The 19878-nt window shown below is 40.2% G+C and overlaps 1 protein-coding gene across 2 annotated transcripts in view; it reads left to right on the top strand.

Annotated features, from left to right (window-relative positions):
• The window catches only part of galnt18b (UDP-N-acetyl-alpha-D-galactosamine:polypeptide N-acetylgalactosaminyltransferase 18b), an 80455-nt gene that overhangs the window by 14731 nt on the left and 45846 nt on the right, over nt 1-19878 (top strand). For both annotated transcript variants that reach the window (XM_056413035.1, XM_056413034.1), the window contains exons 2-3: nt 14361-14556; nt 17503-17669. In XM_056413035.1, the coding sequence (XP_056269010.1) occupies nt 14361-14556; nt 17503-17669 (363 nt within the window). The remainder of the gene's footprint in view (nt 1-14360; nt 14557-17502; nt 17670-19878) is intronic.

Below are 19878 nucleotides of genomic sequence, written 5' to 3' on the forward strand. Positions count from 1 at the left end.
TACATTCAAATGAATATGAATAGTGTATGAAGGTTTCATAGTAGATAATAGTATGGAGAACCTACTTCGATCCATCAGGCAGATGGCGGTGGGAGGAGGAGGGCGGAGAGAGGACAGTGGAGTGGCGTAGTCATGAGAAGGAATTATAGGACCCAGGATCATCCATCCCAGATAGGCGTTATGCCAGATCATAGGTCCCATGAGGCCGTGAGACGAAAGGAAGGACTTCTAGGGGGAGAAAAGAGAGAGTAATTGAGTGATTGAGAGATGAAAATTCATAGAGAGAGAAAAAGGAAGGAGACTCACTCAGGAGGTAAAACGCGTCCCCAGCCATAAAGCCCTGGAGCAGCATAAAGGGGGCTGGACCAGGGCAAACCCTGATTCAGCCTAACTAGCCTCTCTGTCAAGAAGGTCTTCTTAAGTTCTTTTACGGTGGTGACTGCTCCCTCTTACTGGTCTGAAGCTGGTTCCATAAAGGAAGCTGGGAGCTTAAGCCATGGCTCTGCTCCCTGGCCTATACTTTAAGAGCAAGTAGTCCCGAGACTAGTGGTGTATAGTGAGCGTGAGGCTCTAGTGGGCAGGATGGTAGATATGGCCTAGCAAGATAAGATGGCATGATGGGCATCAATCATTTGTAAAAGAAGAAGAGAAGTTTGAATTTTTTAAAAGTGATTCTTGATTTTACAGTGCAGCAGTGCAGCAGAGTGATGACTTAGCTGTTTTAGTTTTCTTAGTTAGGACTGCTGCAGATTTCTGAGCTGACTGATTAAGATTCAAGATTTATTAGAGAATTGCAGGAGTAAGGCAGCAACAGTCTAATAACTCGGCAACGACAATTTTGAATTTCTTTTGAGATTTGAGACAATTTTTTTTTTTTTTGAATTGAGATTTGAAAATGCATGAGTTTGAAAGATTATTTGCCTGAGAAGAGATAAGTCCAAACAAGGATAAAAGGAAGATCAGGATCAGTGGTGTTCAGAAGAATGCAATGCCGTGGATACAGATACTATCAATGCCCAGATCCATATCACCTTGCTATCTGAGGTGAGGATTAATGTTTTGTCTGAGGTTTTACGGGTTTTTAACGAGTTTAACATCAATTTTTTATGTTTTAAGACATGCTTGCATTTTTCTGAGTTTTTTGACAGAGTTTTTTATTTACAAATTATTTTGCTCTATAGTTAGTTTGAAAGTCATCTGCATAACAATGAAAGGAGTGTTTCCTTGAATAAAATATAGAAGGAAGCATGTATAAGGTAAATAAAATTACAGAAGCACAGAACCCTTAGAACTCCGTGGATATGATTGGTGGTTAACGGCATAGTGATCAACTAAATACAAACTGATAAATAGGATCTAAACCATATTAATGCCGTTAAAAGCTGTGTTCGTGTGCTTGAGGACCTGTACTGCGATGTCTGTCGTCCGATCTCTCAAGTGTGTAATGGAATTCTAAGGTAAGGTCATCTAAGAAGACCAGGGAGTCTCTTTCAGAGCAGCCATTAAGAATTGTGGTGTTTTTTAAACTTTGCATTAGGTGTTTTCAAATTCTAATGATGATCTCAAAAATTTCTAAATGATCAAATAAACTTTCTTGATTTAACTAATGGAATTCTCAAGGATCACCACTTTTGGAGGATAGAGATCGGGGAGATGTTGGAGGGTACTGTACTGTACCAATACCTCTGGATCCAGAGAGGGCTTAGCAGACCAGGAAGGATTAGCAGACGAGCCAGGTAGTGGAGTGTGGCCTGTTAAATTCACACATTGATAAGCTTTAATAATTAACATCAAAGGTTTTTAAAGTACCTCCTTAGGGATAGTCTAAGAGACAGGTAGAGCGTGTTCAGTAGAAAAGCGAAACCGGTGAAAATAATTGGTTGAAATCCCTCCAATTGAAATTCTAAAATACAGCGTTTCCAAGGCCATGGCATAAGACACAGATTCTACTGTTGTATAGGCAAGCCATTTTTATTATCAAGGCTATTAGTCAATATTTAAGTTATAAAGATTCATATAAGAAGTTTACCAAGTCTTTTTCACAGTTTGGCTGACTCACAGAGTTGTGACTCTCTGTCTGAATCTGTGCTCAGTGTGAAAGATTTCTTCTGTTGTTTTTTTATTTTTTTATTTCTTTGATGAGTGCTCTGCTTTATTGGCACACTTCTTGCCTTCTAAGACATATATGTTTTAAGACAATCAAGCTGATATGGTTCAAGCTTTTGGATGCCATATGCTCGCCATCAAGCGACGCGCTCTATTGTCTCAGCTCATGGTCTGAGGTTATACCCAGGGAGCAAACCCCCCTCCAGGTCACTGTCTTCTTCAGATCAGAGGCAGTCGAGTCCAGTGTTGCCATCAGAGAGAGCCTATGTGAATCTGAAATCCGGGAGGTGACGGGACTGAGACCAGGAGTCACAGGAATCCTGATATATTGAATCGCTTCTACAGTTTAATCAACAAGGAATAGAGGTATTTATTTAAAATTAGCAGTTAGGTCATCTAGTGTAGTGTACATTTAAACAAATGACTGACTAAAAGTTAGTGAATAATTGTTAAAATAAAAGAGGGTTGTGTAAATCAAGTTCTGATTCTGTGGGATGGCCATCAAAGTCATGGTTCAAGTGAATGTCAAGGCCTATAAGTAAGAAAAAGACTGCCAGGCCAAAAACCTCTCAGGGTTTCTACCTCTAAAAGAGCACAATCGGGTCAGCACTGAATAAATCAACATCAAATCACTAAATAAAAATTCCAACAATAATAACTTTATCCAATAATAAAACCAAACGGTTTAAGAACCAAACTGATATAAAATTCTGAATATGGTGATAGAACCTGAATATGGATAAAGGTGGAGGTTTCCTCAGTAAATTCGTTGTATTGTGTGAATTTCAGGTTGGATTGAAAACCAAAAAGTGGTTGTTTCAATGAGGATTAGTTAATTTTTGAAGACTTTGAGGATTAATTCTCCTGACCCCTCCTAATTGCTCGAGCTTTCTCAATACCGGTAATAGGAGGGAATGGCGGAATCATTCTTTCTTGATCCGATTCGATTCATTCAGCAGACATAAGATAAGTCATCATCATTTAGTGAGTTAGCAAGCAGAAATCGAATTATTATGCTGTCTAATTATTTCATTAATTATGATGAGATTACATATTTAGAGTTTACATGTAATAGAGAATTGATAATTGTGCAAACTTTTGTTGATTGTTGTAACTTAACTAACTTAAGGTTATTATTTATTTATTGATTCTATACTAATTTAAGAATAATTGTGTTAACAGTCACAACACAGACTCTAAAGTCAAGGGTGAATAAGGTGGGGTGTGATTCTGAGGGAAGGCGTGGGTCAGTCAACTTAACTAAAGTTCCTGTATCTGACTGATCGAATTGTCATAGATGCAGTTGAGTCCAGGTTCAACTCATCAGCAGAAGCAGCGCAGAACTCGTCCAACGTGATGGTCCGCCGCCTCCTCATCAGATCAGGTTTTCCAGAAGCCCATTCCAGTTGTTCAGCCGTAGTGCACCATTAGCACCACCACGCACCAGAGGTTGAAATACAGCCACATCATCTGAATACACATCGGAGTCCACAAAAACGGGGGAGGTGAGAAGAAATTACGGTGTCCGACATCGCCTGGATTCACAGCACCCGATCGGCTCACCATTTTAGTGACTTCCGACCGACCGGGGCGGCGTCCAAAATACGACTGTATTAACATGACTGTATCTCCTCCTTCCTTGGCCCTTAGCCAGCAACTACTCTCCGTCCTCCGGTCATGGGCTTAAGCTCCGCTCCTACTGGTCTGGTGGCTTATTCCTATTTTCAATGCTTGTGACTAGACTCCCGGTGTGCCCAGCTGTGTGTTCTGGAGCGGGAAAACTGGTGGGCAGCGTGACTGCATTGGTGCAATGGCTTCTGTGTGTGTGTTTACCACCCTGCGTAATCAGACCCCATTGTTCTACAACTTGATTGGGGTTATTTGCATTGTTATGAAAGAATTGTTAAATATGGAGGAGATATATTCTCTGAGAACCCAGTTGGCCTTCTGATGAATAGGTCTATTTCTTTCACCAAAGACCAAATCATTTATGATAATGTAACAATCACTGACAGAACTTGACTTAATGCTTTTTAAAGTTGCGGTGTTTAGCACGCTACTTGAATAAAATCTAGAATATTATCAGATGGATTGTCTGCCAAGCCTTCCTGGGTTCTGATTCATAACCTGTTCTTCGGTCAACTGTTTATTTGTTAGAGCCTGTAGTTTAATCTGATGGGTGAGGAGAGAAGCCTTCTGAATTCAGAGTGAAATGATGTGCTGTGTCACAAAACACATGCAAACATAAACCTTTAGTTTTTTAGCCTCATTTGCATGCTTTGCTCTGGGGATGGGATGTTAGTTGGTTGGTTGTTTATATCTCAATAAATTGGATGTTAGGAAAAACATTCACAGTGACCAGAGGATTAATCCTTCTTACTTTGGTGATTCCTTTTATGTCACCAACACCTACACGTTTAAATGTATGTTGACAAATGCCTCAACATCTACTAAGTGGGTTGGCACAATTTATTATGCAGACATCCGTTGTTCCGGGACAATGTATCCGAATGACTTTGGTGATTGTAAGTTTGACATTTGTTGTTGTGATTTGTTGTTGTGAGTGAAATATCTCAACAACCAATGGAATTACATTTTTGTTCACACATTTGTATCCCCCTGAGGATGAATTGTAATGTTAGTGTCCTGCTGACGTTTCCTCTAGTGCCTCCATCAGGTTAGATATTTCAATTTGTCCAACCAAAACTTTGGTTTATAACCTAACACCTGCAGAATCATCGACATTCCAGCCTCAGCTGTACTGTGGCCTCACAGCCATCGTGGGCTGTAAACTGTTATTGTTGTTGTTTGGCTTGTTGAGAGAATAATTTAGTAATGTTCGTACACATGTGGTGATGTGTGAGTTATGTACTCCAATTTAGTTTGATAGAATGTTCAGAATACTGTGGAACTCAATGGACCTGAGACAAACATCAAAACATTACAATACATGCACAATAATGCCTTCATGCCTCGGACGCATTATTTCAAACACATTTTTGTGTGTCTGTTTTTCCCGAAAAAAAACTTTGGTTCATGACTTGTGATGAGCTGCACGCTGAAGTCCTTTTGAACATGACTCGCCATTTCCATTCAGGTCATGGGATTTGTGATTGTGTTTTGCCATCTTCAGCATAGTGTTTGTGTCCACACAGGAGAATTTAGAGGAGCTTCCCGAACTTCTGACTCAGACGATTCTGATTACAGTGTCCGAGAACCGAGCCCCAGGGGAGAAGAGACTGATGAGTGATGAGTGAGAGCTGGAGGCAGAGGCAGAGCGAGCGGCAGAGAAACGCCTTGAAACGTCCTGAACGCCGTTAAATGACAAGAAAAAAGAAAATAACACAACCACTCACATCCAGTCGGTCATACGTGATGATTGAGAGTCGAGGCATTGTCTTCCATCCATTGTGCCTTTTTAACTATTTAGAATATTTCACAGTGAACAAAATTTTACGTTGATAATTTAAAAAAATCCCCACTCATAAACATGTTCTTGATGTAACTCTAATTAGTGTGATATTGAACGCTCTGAAACATAGTCCAAAAGAAGCAAATTAGTTTGATAGAAAATATACAAACAAACGGGGCTTGGTTGAAAAATCATTGCTAGTAAATAATTGGTATCGGCCTTGAAAGACTGATTCTCTAAATCAGGGATTCCCAAAGTGTGGTGCGCGCACCCCTGGGGGTGCGCGAGCTGTCTCTAGGGGGTGCGCGAGAGGAAAAATGTAATGGCGGTCTAATGGTTTAATAATTAATATTAAACATTCTTAGGGCTCTCAAGTGTCACGCATTGAGCGTGAGACTCAGTGGCGTCCCTAGGCTAAAAAACATCCGGGGCTAAAGCCCCGGATGTTTTTTAATTAGCCCCGAATATTAATTTCAAAAAACAAAAACAAAAAGATTTGGCACACAAGTGGTTAACACCTCCAGGTCGCACGTGACGTCATTCACCCAAAACAGCGGAGTCAGACTGGCAGCAGGCGCACGTAACAGCAAGCTGCTGTCTGAGAGTGTTTCTATGTCTACAAATTTCGCTGTTTCACTCCTCTGGGCTAAGCCCAGCGCCGTCGCTCCCATAACGCGCATCGCTCTGCCGTGATACGCGCCGACACATCCGCGCACACAGATGAGCACACTCTCACTAGAAAAACTCTCTAGCCCCCCCCCGCCCGTCAACAACTCTTCTCGGAGCAAAAAAAAAGAAAAAGTGTGGGGGATTGGGGGTGCGTGAACCCGGTCGGGATGTAGAAGGGGGTGCGTGGCCTAAAAAGTTTGGGAACCCCTGCTCTAAGTCATAAATTAATGGACTTCTTCACCCAGTACTTTTACTTGCTGTGTGCTACATCCATTTATTATTATTCTCTCAGGTGAACTCTATAATAGAATATCTTGTATTTATATCCTACAAAGGCGTGTACTTTTCTGAGAGGAGGCTACACCTCAGACTCAACTGAATAAAGAAAACAACTCCCAGTAAAGGATAACTGATAAGTGTGGGGCATAGATGAAGCTTGCAAGATAAAAATTGAAAAAATACAGTGAAGAAGCACTTTTTCTCACAGGCGCAGTACTGAGGAAGTCAGATCTGATAGGAGGTTACAGGAAAGGCATCTCAGATGGCTGAATTTAATGGAATAACAAATCCCGCATTTCAAGTTGAACAATGGGAATGAGAAATGTGGCGCAGGAGCAAAATATCCGGAGCTTGATATCAAATAACATGGGCGCTGTCTCATAATATACATGTTGTTCCAAAGAAGAACAATATTGCAGTTAGTTGCCCATAATTCGTCAGCTATAATGACATTGAAATTACAGAGGAGAATTCTTCTCTTAAAAGAGGAGAAAGCACAAAGAAAGCCTTTGTATCCTTCTGAAGGGCATGGGTGATCTCAGCACTTTAATGAGGAGAAACTAACAAAAGAAGTAGGGATGACAAAAGCCCCTGCAAGTAAATATGACCCCCCTCCTAAATTCTGCCTCTGAATACCCCCTCGTGGTAATAAACAAAGAAATAGACAAAGCCACACACCCCTCTTTTCTTTAAAGAGGAAATGCCAGTGTGATGTGCCAGCCACTGATGCGTCCTCATAAGAGTATTTCCCCTCCTTAAAAGCCAATCACAGAGGCCCATACAGCACCTCGACACTGGTGGACTCCCATCCAGTAAACAAACTAATTGCTTATTAGCTGTATTTACTGTCACAGCATTGAGAATACTGTTGAGAGAGGATTACAACTGTGCTGTATGAGTATGTACAGCACAGCAGATCAAAGTCAGTGTGTAAAAAAGCCACAAACACAAGGATCTTCTTCATGATTGACTTTGACGTGAGTGTGTAGGTAGACTGGTGGAGCTCCAGATGTCAAGAGAGCTCAGCACCATGATCACAGGGACTCTACCTCCAGCTTTGAACACAGTTGGTCAAAGTGTCGAGTAATGCTGTAAGTAACTCATACAAACCTCGACAACACACCTCAGTAGCAGCGCGTTTTAATTTATTCATTTGTTTAGTCACTTTGGGTCACATAAAACCAGTTGTGCCATTTGTAATGTCTACTCGTGTGTTCACAATCTGGCGTTCAGGGCCAGAACAGCGGACCAACTGGATGCAGTAAATACGAACACGCTGATCACACTCATATACTGCATGTCATCTGTGTACGCACAGATGACATGCAGTATATGAACGGCTCACTCACCATTTCCCTCAGCCTTCAGCCTAGACTGTGGACCAGGAGGTTGTTTCTTCTGAGATCGAAGAACCTCACGGACTGGCCCTCGGGGGATCTGACATGTCATTTGGAAGCAGCCGATGCCGTGATCAATTAAATCATTCTAATTCTTTCCAAACCTTCAAGACAGTCAATATATGAAGATTTGAATTACATTTGGTACATTTGGTTCTTGTCCTGTATTATATTATATGTATGAGTTTCTGTTAATTCCTAAAGTAAACATAAAGAGTGTAGCATGTTACAGTGTCCTTAAACTTTAAACATTCCAGTTTAGATGTCCCAAGTCCCAGTTCCCATCACAGACCGGAGGTCTCTCTGATCACATGAAGACAATGAGATCAGAGAAGTGGACGAATCAGTCTCTTATCTCTCTTGAAATGTCTCAAACGAGTTAAATGTCTCATTAATATAGACAGTATAGACTACATGACAGACTGTGAGTATATGATATTAAGTTTATTAGCAACAACACAACAGGCACACTTACCGTCCTCTGTACTGACTTCAGACCAGTGTTCACAGCCCGTAACGTTGACTTTACTCCTGCTGCAGCTTCAGCCGTGATACCTTGAACGGGGTCATGCGTCGGCACGACTGCGGTAGCACAACAGAGTGCCAGCTGACCACGAACGGGTCAATAAACATGCATAAAACGTATATAATTAAAAGCAGTGCGACAGATGTTTCCAAATGTTACAGGGTAGAAATAATGACATTTCTCTAAATTAGAATTCAGCATACGTTTTACTCTTGGATGAGTAGACCACTCATCCAAGAGTAAAAGGTATGCTGAATTAAAACTTATCTTTACAATGTATTCAAAAAGGTGTCTTGAGCACACATAATGTAAATGTAACTGGTTAAACAGACGAGAATGTCATGAACATTTTGGCAAAATGATTGATTATATTTAAGTGAACTAATAGTGTTTAGAACACCACTAAATCATTTTAGCTTTTACAATGTATCATTGTTAATAAATGATAACAACAATAACAACAACAACTGATGTCTGGGACCAAGGAGGACATTATACAGACTAAAGAGCATTGAACAGATGGCAGGACGTCACATGTGATGTGTGGGCAGTGAAGGCCATGACTCGTGCCTACCAGGCCGTGCATGGTGTGCCCACTCTCATGCATCCCATCTCACAAAGGTCTTTACTTATTCTCTGTGTTAGTTTATAGTTAAAAGCTGCTGAGAATCATTTTAAAACAATCACACAATATGTTTATGTCATCACGGTACGATTACACTGGAGGTAGATAAAAAATATTATCGATCATTACAACATTTGCCGACAAAATGTGCACACCAATAGCAGATGATTGAACCTCAGCAAAATCCACATTTTATGAGGATAGTATAATATTTTATTATTATTATATGAAATCACATTACAGGTTTATTCAAGTAAATTAGTTTATGATTTATAATTATTTTTTCCTGGTCCGATGTGAGGTTTTGGGGCAGGGATGTCTATGTGTACAGATTGTAAAGCACTCCGAGACAAATTTGTAATTTGTGAAATTGGGCTATACAAATAAACTGAATTGAAATTGAATTACAACTCTATGAAAACAAGTTCAGGCATCAGCACTGGAAGCTGTTTAGGTGTGGAGTCCTGAGCTGCTCTGCAGGAAATGCATTTGGAAAAATGGTCAATGTGCAGAATGCAGGGCATTGTCTGCACTATTGACAAAACCTCCTTGAACATGTACGTTTTGTTGTTGTTGACAGCTTCTTGATATCAAGTGATAGAAACACCGCGATGTCTTGAAATTTGTATGTGGATGATGAGACACGTTTTTTAGTTTTCTTTTACGGATTGAAGTCAACGTCAAGGTCTTCTCCTCCCTCCCAGTCGGTGTCACACTGAATATACAATTAATATTTTGACTGCACCACGGCGTTTGATGTCGTGGCTTCATGCTCGGCTCTCATTATTTTGGATGCAAAATGACACAATGACAATATGGATAAATTGCAAACTGTCTGTGGTAATTGGAGGGTATTTACAGATAGAGAAATCTGTGGAACAAAGAACTACAGACTGGTTTTTAAATGGCTGTCTGGTGTCAAGGTCAAACGGGGATCCGCATCTGATTAAAACAATAATCGGTTGTCACTTTTAGTTTGTAATTAAATACCTGTGACTGCCTTAAGTATCTATCCGTGTAATAGTGAGGAGCTCGTTGCTCTGTATCTCTGTGAGAGATCAGTCAGGATGCAAGTCGTCTACAAATTATTGAGGCAAAACACAGAAATGAATTTCATGAGGCTTCTCTCGAAGTGTGGCAACATGCAAGCCCATATAAGACTGTTTAGAAGTAGTGACACTTTATATTAACCTTTAATATAATGGTGTGTGTAAATGAAATACACAATGTTTTTTAAACTCACTTTAACTTGTATTACTAAGAACAATAATAATCAGCCAAAAGCACAGTTACCACCGGCATGATATGAAGAAGCAACACTCTCAAGAAACATTACAACATGTATATGGGCAACACAAAACAAAGACCCCAGATAATTCATAACAATATTGGAGAAATTGATGCCTCCATAGAATAAACTGAGCTAAAGACTGAGTATGCGTTTCAGAATTCACGACTCCTAGAAAACTGATTGGTTGTCCTCTGACAGTTGCTGCATTTATTACACAGCAAAGATCCCTTAACCGAGATTTAACCCTTTTATTGATTTTCACTCAAAATATCATAACAGACAATAGTGCAATAGCAGGTACATTGAGTGAAAACAACTCGGGTCAACAGCAGTTTTATCAAAAATAAAAATCTTTGCCATGGGCGGAGTTAGCGTTGCATGGAGGAGAGTTATCTCTGAGATGGTAAAAATGATAAAGATGTGAGCTTAAAATCCAAAACATGCTCCTCACAACATACAGGAGGGAGTGGATGAACACAATTGGATAAAAATCCTTGTACTTTATGGGGAAAGTTTCATCAAGGTGAACTATCTCTATATGACATCAAATTTTATAATTTATCATGTGCTGTCGTGACCTCTCAAAAGAAATGTCATGTATAACCTGGAGGTTCATTGGCCTCTTTCAGAGACTTCTTTGTTAAGTGTCTCTGTTTGGTCTCGAGTGATTTTGTTTTTCCAGTACGTACATGGTGCTTGTGCATATCTTTTCTCCTGCCTCTCCTCGGCGGCAGTGCTTGCAGACAGCTACACTCTGTCGCCTTGTTGTCGTTGCACACTTAGTGCAGCACTCCACATGCCGGGGTGCTGCTGGGAAGCTTCAGGAATACTTCACCTGTCGAAACTCGCAAACACACACAAACACACACATATGCGAGATATTTGGCTGTGCTTTTCTTGGGCTCGCATCGCACCAAGGTGAGTTTACTGAGTGTGTACTCAAGAGGAAAGCGCTCTCCAAACAGCAAGGTTACAGCGAGCCACATGACCAGCTTGATAAAATAGAAACAAATCGTGTGACTCGTCATCGTTTTTAACCCATTTCAGTGAGGTTGTGCGAGCATGTTTATCCATCATTTAATCTATGTGCACTATGGAAACAACACACCCAACAGACTATGTTGCCAAGGTTACCCCATCAACAACACCAACGTGCCCTCTCTGCTGCTTGAGGTATTACCTCTGAGGAAACGGTCTCTGCAGGCTAATTACTCGCCAACACGAGCAGTGAAATGGAGGGGCCTTCAGGCGTATTGCCAGGATCGAAAGACTTTCAGAACTCGTACTTTGCCCGTAGTCTCATCACAGGGTTGTCTTACCGAGAGCGGAGACACTTCCCCTCTGCTTCACACCAGAGTAACTTTAACAACTGTGTGTTGAGTTTTAGGAGTTGAAGTTATTCCGCCTCAGGCTTGTACTGTTCGCTGTGCACCGTTCTTTCAACTTGTTTGTTGGTTGACTATTGACGAGTTGTTAATGTTTCACAGAGTACTTAAAAAAGAATTACAGCTATGTCGTTTTGCTGTGTAAAAGATGGATAACTGTATTTGATACGGTAGGCTACTATACTTAAAGACTTTAGTCATTACGGAAGTTCTTAATTAACACCAATAAGCTTTCATTACAACTAAAATACAAAAGAAATGATGGGGGAATAAGGCAGTTTGCTTTGGCAACATCTTCAATTAAATACATTTGTACCTTCACATTGAGAGCTAACAATTTAGAGCTGCTGAAGCTGCAATCACATGGAATCAGGCAGATGGACCACACCTTCTGCATGGCAAGGGAAACAAATGATTATACATTCTGTTTGAGTTGGTCGCGTGACATTGTTTCTAGATTTTTATTAACACAACAGAGAGTTACAAAGCAACATCATCATTCATTTGGAGTGATGGTTCTGGAAAGTCTAGTATTCACTCAAACATGTCCTCTTAATAACCACACGGGTAAGAAAGGGACCATGAGGGACTGCATGATTACATTTTACAGGATACATACTCCATAAGTACTGGTACAATAGTTCCCTTCACCTTCCAAAGACATTTATTTTAAGCCCGAAGGAGTTCTTTTGTTCTGTTTCATAATGAAATCCCTTCACACCTGCCTCCACATTGTTGTCTTACTTCTTCCGTCGCTGACTATCTGTCACTTGTATGTTAAAACAATCTGCTCATGAATATTAACCTTCACTAATCTCCTTAAAACACATGCATACTGTGCACGCACACACACGCACACACACACACACACACACACACACACAAACACTTGACCTTGTCTTTTTCTTGCATTGTCACTGAGGACTTAAAGCCTTTTCTTTCCTCTTTGGGTCTTTGAAGCCTCGTGGTTTATGTTTATTTCTCACTATTTTAGTTCACGTCTGAAAGTTTTTAAAAGGATCTCAGTTTTCATTTGGTTGTGTTCTGAAATCTGAGAGACATATACAGAATAGCTTCAACAAAAACAGCAGAAATCCTAGCTGTCACAAATAGTATTATTTAAAAGAAGACAACATTACCTTCTCTTTTGCAAGCTTGCATTTGATTTTACTCAAAAAAGAAAAGAACACTGTTCTGGATGACAGTATGCAGTAACCTGAAATACTAAAACTACAGAATGAAATGTGTCTCTTTTGTATTGTTGGATACACTCAATATGCTGAGGGAGACTGATACCTTCTCTTAATACCAGCGCCGGTTTTCATTTGATTTCATTTCCTGCTGACAAGAACATTTTAATAAACAATATGCAATTATTTTCTGGGATGTATTTAGCTGTATTCATTTTCAATGAAGTAATGTAATATGAATTTAATTATTTACTTGTTTTATTAATTCATAGAAACTGACTGTTTTTCATACAACCTATTCAGTAGGTTGTATGAATTTAAGCTTGTTTATTTGTACTGTACTGAGGCAACCCATCAATCTCAGTGCAATTAATATTCCATATCTTTCTCGACTTCACTGGGTTGCCATGCCACCACCAGCCTCTTACCCACACCTCCATATTTTCACTGTGCTGTTCAATGACACTAAAGCTCTGCAATATTCAGACCCGACTGTGGCTGAATCCCTGCACAATGTTTCAACAGGTACTAGAACTCAAAAGGGCTGTCATAAATAAAAAAACACCTTGCACTGTTAAGATATTTTTTCATCCACAGTTAAAAAGAAGACATGAGATGTCAAAGGTACAGACTGCAATCAGTGCAGCTGGGAAACTTGTATATTCGTGAAGATTAAATCACTTAATTTGAATCTTCCTTACATCGTGTATTTCTTATTTTGGCATTTAAATCGCTCGCTTAAAGCTGAGTAAAGCTTTAAAAACGTCTTTAAACACACTCAGTCTGCTTTTGAAATGCATTCAAACCTTTTGGAAGCAGGACAGAATCTATAATAGATGACGCCGTTGTTTTATGGAGTCAGGACATGATCTAGGACCACGAGCAGTGATATACTTTGTGTCACACTAAATGTGTGGGATGTTTGTGGGATGTGTCTCCGCTCTCAGTGCCGTCAGTGCTGCTCAGTCTATAACACGAGTCGGGAAGGCACTCATTTTGAACCCTTCAGGTTTAAGTCCTTTAAGCACAAAGTTATTCGACTGTCTTCTGTGGTGCAAAACACTCAGAGTGAAAAGGATCACTCAATCACACATTAGCACTTGATTAATTATTAACGGAAGCTATTGCGTGTTGCTCTCGCAATACCTTGAGGAAATATCTTATTCCTCTGCGTAGTTTAAAGAGCTACAGGTCAGCTACACGACACACCGCCGGCTGCTGGTCGGGATTGAAGCTTTTGTGCCGAGGACACTAGAGCTTCTCATTATGTGTATTATGTGAACTCCCAGTGTTTCTGTTGAAGGACAGACAATCAGTCAGGCCACCCTTCACCCGCTAACAAACATTACAGAACAAGGGAAAGCAGCATGTATCACAGTGTTTGTATTAGCGCTATCAATTTTCCACATCCCTTAAATGTCACCTTATGCACTGGAGCTCAGACAAATATTCATGCTATTTGTCTTCTTGTGATTCCTAGAGACTCCAGGGAGAGGTGAGGGCGGTCAGGCGGACACATCCTTCTCTGACTCGTCACTGTTTGCTCACTGGGGTCAGGAGCTCAGCCCGGACAATCGGCGGGTGGCATTGAAGATGTTCCAGTACTATGGATATAACGGCTACCTCAGTGATCGTCTCTCTTTAGATCGACCAATACCAGACCTCAGGCCTGATGGGTAAGACTGCAGTTGGTATTGTCAACTTTACTGTTATTTTCTGATGCAACTGAATTACAGATTGAGGCTGAAATATGTGTCAAAATGTGTCTGCTGTCAAAGTGTCAGTTTGATTATGTGCAAGCATTTTCTTCTCACTCGCAAAGAAATAGTTGTCAAAACACTTGTGTATGTCTACATATGGTTACTATTAATACTTTTCTATTGTGATACTAATATATGTTATGATATGACAATGGTGAGGATAATCCAGCAAATAAACACATGAACAACTAGAATGGGCACTCGGTAGAGCGCATACCTTCGCATATCACAAGATTGGGCATTGAATTATGAACATTTTGGCATTAGTTGCATGCCAATTGGACAAAAATGTATCGTGCTATGGTAAAAAAAATGATTTTGACCTTTCCATGACCTTGACCTTTGACCCGATTGATCCCAAAATATAATCAAATGGTCCCCGGATAATAACCAATCATCCCACCAAATTTCATGCGATTCAAGAAGATTTGACCTGTTCATGACCTTTGACCTTGACCTTTGACCCGATCGATCCCAAAATCTAATCAACTGGTCCCCGGATAATAACCAATCATCCCAGCAAATTTCATGCGATTCGGTTCAATACTTTTTGAGTTCTGCGAATAACACGCATACAAATAAATAAATACACGGCGATCAAAACATAACCTTCCGCATTTTCAATGCGAAGGTAATCAAGGTACTGAAGTGTCTACAGCCATGCTAGAGGTTAGCTAAATGCTAACGTCTGCATGCCAACTTGCCACCAATGACGACTAAATGGACCACACGACATGTCATCAATCACTTATTTACATATTCATACACTGATGGCTGGGGTTTCCATGCATGGTACCACCGGTCCATCAGAGTTATCTCATCATTAATACACAGCAAACACAGCCTCTAGGAGCTTTTTGGGGTTAAGTGGCGACATGGACTAGCGGAGCCGGAGATCGAAATGCCAATCATCTGATTAAAGGACGAGCAGCTTTACCACTGAGTCAGTCGCCCCAATGCTAACATGCTGATGTTAGCATTGGGGTCTACTTGATTGCAACAATGCAACACATCCCACACTGGCCAAATACACCCGAGAGATATTAGAGCCACGGTAAGCAGGACTCAAAAGCAGATTGCAGAGACGAGGTAGTCGGATTCAAAAACAATGTCTTTACTGGGCAAACGTTAGCGACGACCTGACAGAGGACACGAGAGACAGGGACTTCAAAATAAGACACAAAAACTCCAGATCATGACACCACCACATTAAAAACAGTATAGCACAGTTACACTAACTAATTGCCACTATCAGTGGTGCAACTAAAAAGTTTCATTATCTATTAATTTTCTCGTTTTTTAAAATTAATGAATTTTATTTATAAAATATAAAATTAGACCTTCCCAGGTATCATGTTCAAATTGATGGTTTGACCTGACTATCATGTTGGATAGTGTGAATCTATCCTCATATCTGATGACCTTATCTCCCTTAGTGTTCTGTGCTCTTTTTCAGCTCTGTGGACTTTTCAGTAATAAACAAAGGGACTCGTGAGGCACTTGATATGCTGAAAAACCCATTGTTTCTCCCCATCATACACTAAGTGCCTCTAATTGAAAAACAATCTGACCACAGCATTCAGTAGAATGCTGTTGCTGAAGAAAACTCTTGTTTGTTGTTGCCTTGATTAAGGAGACTCTTACTGTACCAATATCTCAAACCCCTACGGCCAGCCGAAAGTTGCAGGACAAAGTACGTGTTCCCACTTGCAGACTGTAAATTAAGGATAACATGCATTATGAAAGCCGTGTGCAGTTACTGGTGCACAGTGGGGACTTTGATTTAATTCTGGACAAAAAGCAATCCTGCAAAGTCAATACACTAACAACTTTACAGCAAAGTAGTCGCACCGCATCGGTTGGCTGTGATGTGGTTTTGAGCCGAGCTTTTACGTTCACATGTTACATGAGTGCACAGACTAGTGGTAAAGTTTACTCAGCTCAAAGATCTGCAGGGCATTTTCTCCACCGCTCATCACTAAGCTCCTTTGAGACTATCCTTTCCCACTCATACTGGCTCTGTACACTCATGTACACTCAGAGATGCATTAATCCACATATTTCATAAAAGTATTGTCTAGTAGCCAAGCTTTTCTGTAAATACAACAGGGATTCAGCGGCATGACGTTGTAACATCATTGTAAGATCAATTAAATTTGACAGGCGGGACTGGAAATAAGATGTTTTAATTGCCAATGAGATTAAGTCTTTAGTATTAAATTAAAAGGTCATGTCAGTAGAAGGAGTTTGCCACAGTGTTTGTTACCACAATCTATATATTGTTATTAAGTTTATTATTGACTTCTAAGACATTTGTGTAAATATACAGAACATGTTATGATCATGATTTAAATTTCAAATACGTTAATTTAAACAAAAAGGGCTGTTACCTGCAGCATTACAGTTAATTTTAATACCCTCTTCTCTGCATGTTCTGGATACAGGCATCCGTTTCTTCTTGGGCGGAGAGGCTGGACTTCTTATTCAAAATTAAAATGTCAACATATTATATGAAATAATGTTTTGATAGGGCAAGAAATAGGGTTGATTTGTCAGTACTCACCACACAACCAATTATTCCTCCTAAACTGATTGTACTGTGTTACAGTTGCACCAGTATTGCAGGAGTACTCTAAATGGTAAATTAAAGAAAATCTGCTGGACATGGGCTAGTGCCAGTTTGTCCATGCATACCGTGATTCATAAAAGTAGGGTCCTTATACAGTCTGCCAAGTTGGTGGGTTGGCATGAATTCTGCCATTACCAGGCTCTTTAAAAATGTCAAATGTCAAATGTGCCTGGTAATCCTTTAGATAAGGTCGAAACATTCCCATAACATGGTATTTTATTTGTCTTCCACAGGTGCAGAAACCTCACTTATCCTTCAAACCTCCCTCAAATGAGCATTGTGTTCATTTTTGTGAATGAAGCCTTTTCTGTCATCTTGCGGTCCATTCACTCTGCCATCAACCGGACGCCCTCCCACCTTCTCAAAGACATCGTCCTGGTGGACGACAACAGCAATAACAGTAAGCAGCCTTATTTTCTAATAGAGCAATTGACCTCTCGTTAGAGTTAGACCCTTCCCCCAAACTCAGAGTTATGGTAGCGTAGAAACTACTACTAAGCACAGCATGTCAGGCTTTGGATTTCCTATCTAGATAAAGTGGTGTGCATGGGCCTGTGGTAGAGAGATAATATGCACTTAAAGAATGTGTGGTTGGTGTTTGTCAAAAACAAAAGAGCAAAACTGAATAAAGAGATTACACAGTGCGTTTATCTGCTCTTCCGAATTATGTTAGAATTAAACAACAATCTTAAATTTTATTTTTGATATGAAAATTAATGACTAGCGTCCAGCTGACCCATGTTTTACGAGTCAGCTGGAAAAATATTTCAACAAACTCTAGAAGCTAACTTTAGCTTAATTATCCAGCTAGCTACAGCTGCTAAAATCCGCCTCCAACAGTTTTCAGTTCAACCATAAAAAATAAATGAGAAGTGTGCTTCTGTCTACCTCAGTCTAAAAGGAAGGACCCATTGTGTAAAAATATAATAACATTTCACAGTAAATGTGTTATCTTTGTAGACTGCAGTGCTTTGTGAGAACGGAACGCTTTCTTTGTGTAGCAACAATAACGAAGAGGGGCACGGCTTAGCTTAGAGTTAAAGGAGTCCTATAGTCTACATATCATTGCCTCAAGTGTGGAACCATATTTATTTATGGTATTAACTGCTACTCTGGCCTCCAAATCTCTTTAGTGTTTTTAATTAAGGCCTGTGTTCATTGGATTTTACCAATAGATGAATAACACTAATTAGCTGCAAAGTCATGAAAAATGCCCCAAGGCAGATAACAATCCAGCAACTTGATGAAGTGTTTATATATATCCCGAATTCTCACATCTGTATGCATTGGATGCAGTGCAAACCGTGTTAGGACGTGTGAAATCACTGATGGGTGGCTTAAGTCTGCCATGCAATAGACTTGAAGTCACCAGTGAAAAGGGGACATGGTAATATACAGTGCAAAACTATATTTAAATGCAGAAAACAGGCTATAAAAGGGAATGATTCTCTGCCAAGGTAATTTAGAGACAATACACATTTAAATGAGTTGTGCTGCTCGTAACAAGGACTAAGACCGCCATTACAAGCAATCAACAGGGGAAATACTGATGTTAGGAAGAGTGTTTTCCTAAGTCAATAATGCAAAACATGCAGCATTGCCTGTAGCCTGATAGAACAGAATATAGATCCCTGTAGTTTGTCTTGGTAACTTATCTCAACATGCTGGGCTAAGAAGTAGGACTCTCCCGCTGGTTGTTATTGAACAAAAATGTAAATATATTCAAAGATATGTCAAAAGATGTAAAGCTGAAAATCCTAAAGTTTCCTCCCATTTGCACATTATTGAATTAGCGCATCAGAACCCAAAAACATTTATCTTTCATCACGTAATTGAGAGCCTTAGAGCAGTTGCCTTTAGCTCCTTCAGGGACCCAAGTCACACATTGACATTTTGCTGATGGCATTTCCCTCTGTTTGCCTGTGCACTCTGTCACACTGCGTCGGATATGCCTGGTGTTATCATTATCACCACGACTGAATCTTATCTGTGCTAAATGTCGTTAGCCTCGTTGACCCGTGATGCTGCTGAGATTGTTGATGGGGTCATCGACCACAGCTAACCTCCATTGCATCCATAGCTTTACATTAGTCATCCACCACTGTCACACAGCTCACCTCCAAGAGGCATTAGCATGCAGAAGGACGTGGAGCCATCAAGAGAGAGAAGGGCAAATTGACTTAGCTGATTCCTCCTTTATTAGATGACGTCCCAAGCTGTGGCCTGATAATGGCTCATCTTTGTAGGAGTGGGGTTTTCAGAAAGGCTCAATTATTAAACAGGCTGTCAGAGAACTTATGATACTTAAACTGAAGTGATAATACAAAGGCGGTTTGTATATGTGTGATGATGGAGGATTGGAGCAAGGATTGGATACAAGACTGGTCACATCTTGGAGGAAGCGTGAGTTATCATTTGGATAATTTAAACACAGATTTTAATGAGCGCTGTGTAGTCAGAAATTGCCAAGTGGTGTAGTGCTAACGACAAAGCAACTGTCAGACCTGTATCAAAGCCAATTTGCCATCTGTCGTGCGAAAAATAACGCCGGTGTGTTGATAAATGGTGTTTAGTTCTAACATTCATGAAGAGAACGTACAGCTCTTGTT

Source organism: Pseudoliparis swirei, chromosome 4, assembly GCF_029220125.1.
Source record: "Pseudoliparis swirei isolate HS2019 ecotype Mariana Trench chromosome 4, NWPU_hadal_v1, whole genome shotgun sequence".
Classification (NCBI taxonomy): domain Eukaryota; kingdom Metazoa; phylum Chordata; class Actinopteri; order Perciformes; family Liparidae; genus Pseudoliparis; species Pseudoliparis swirei.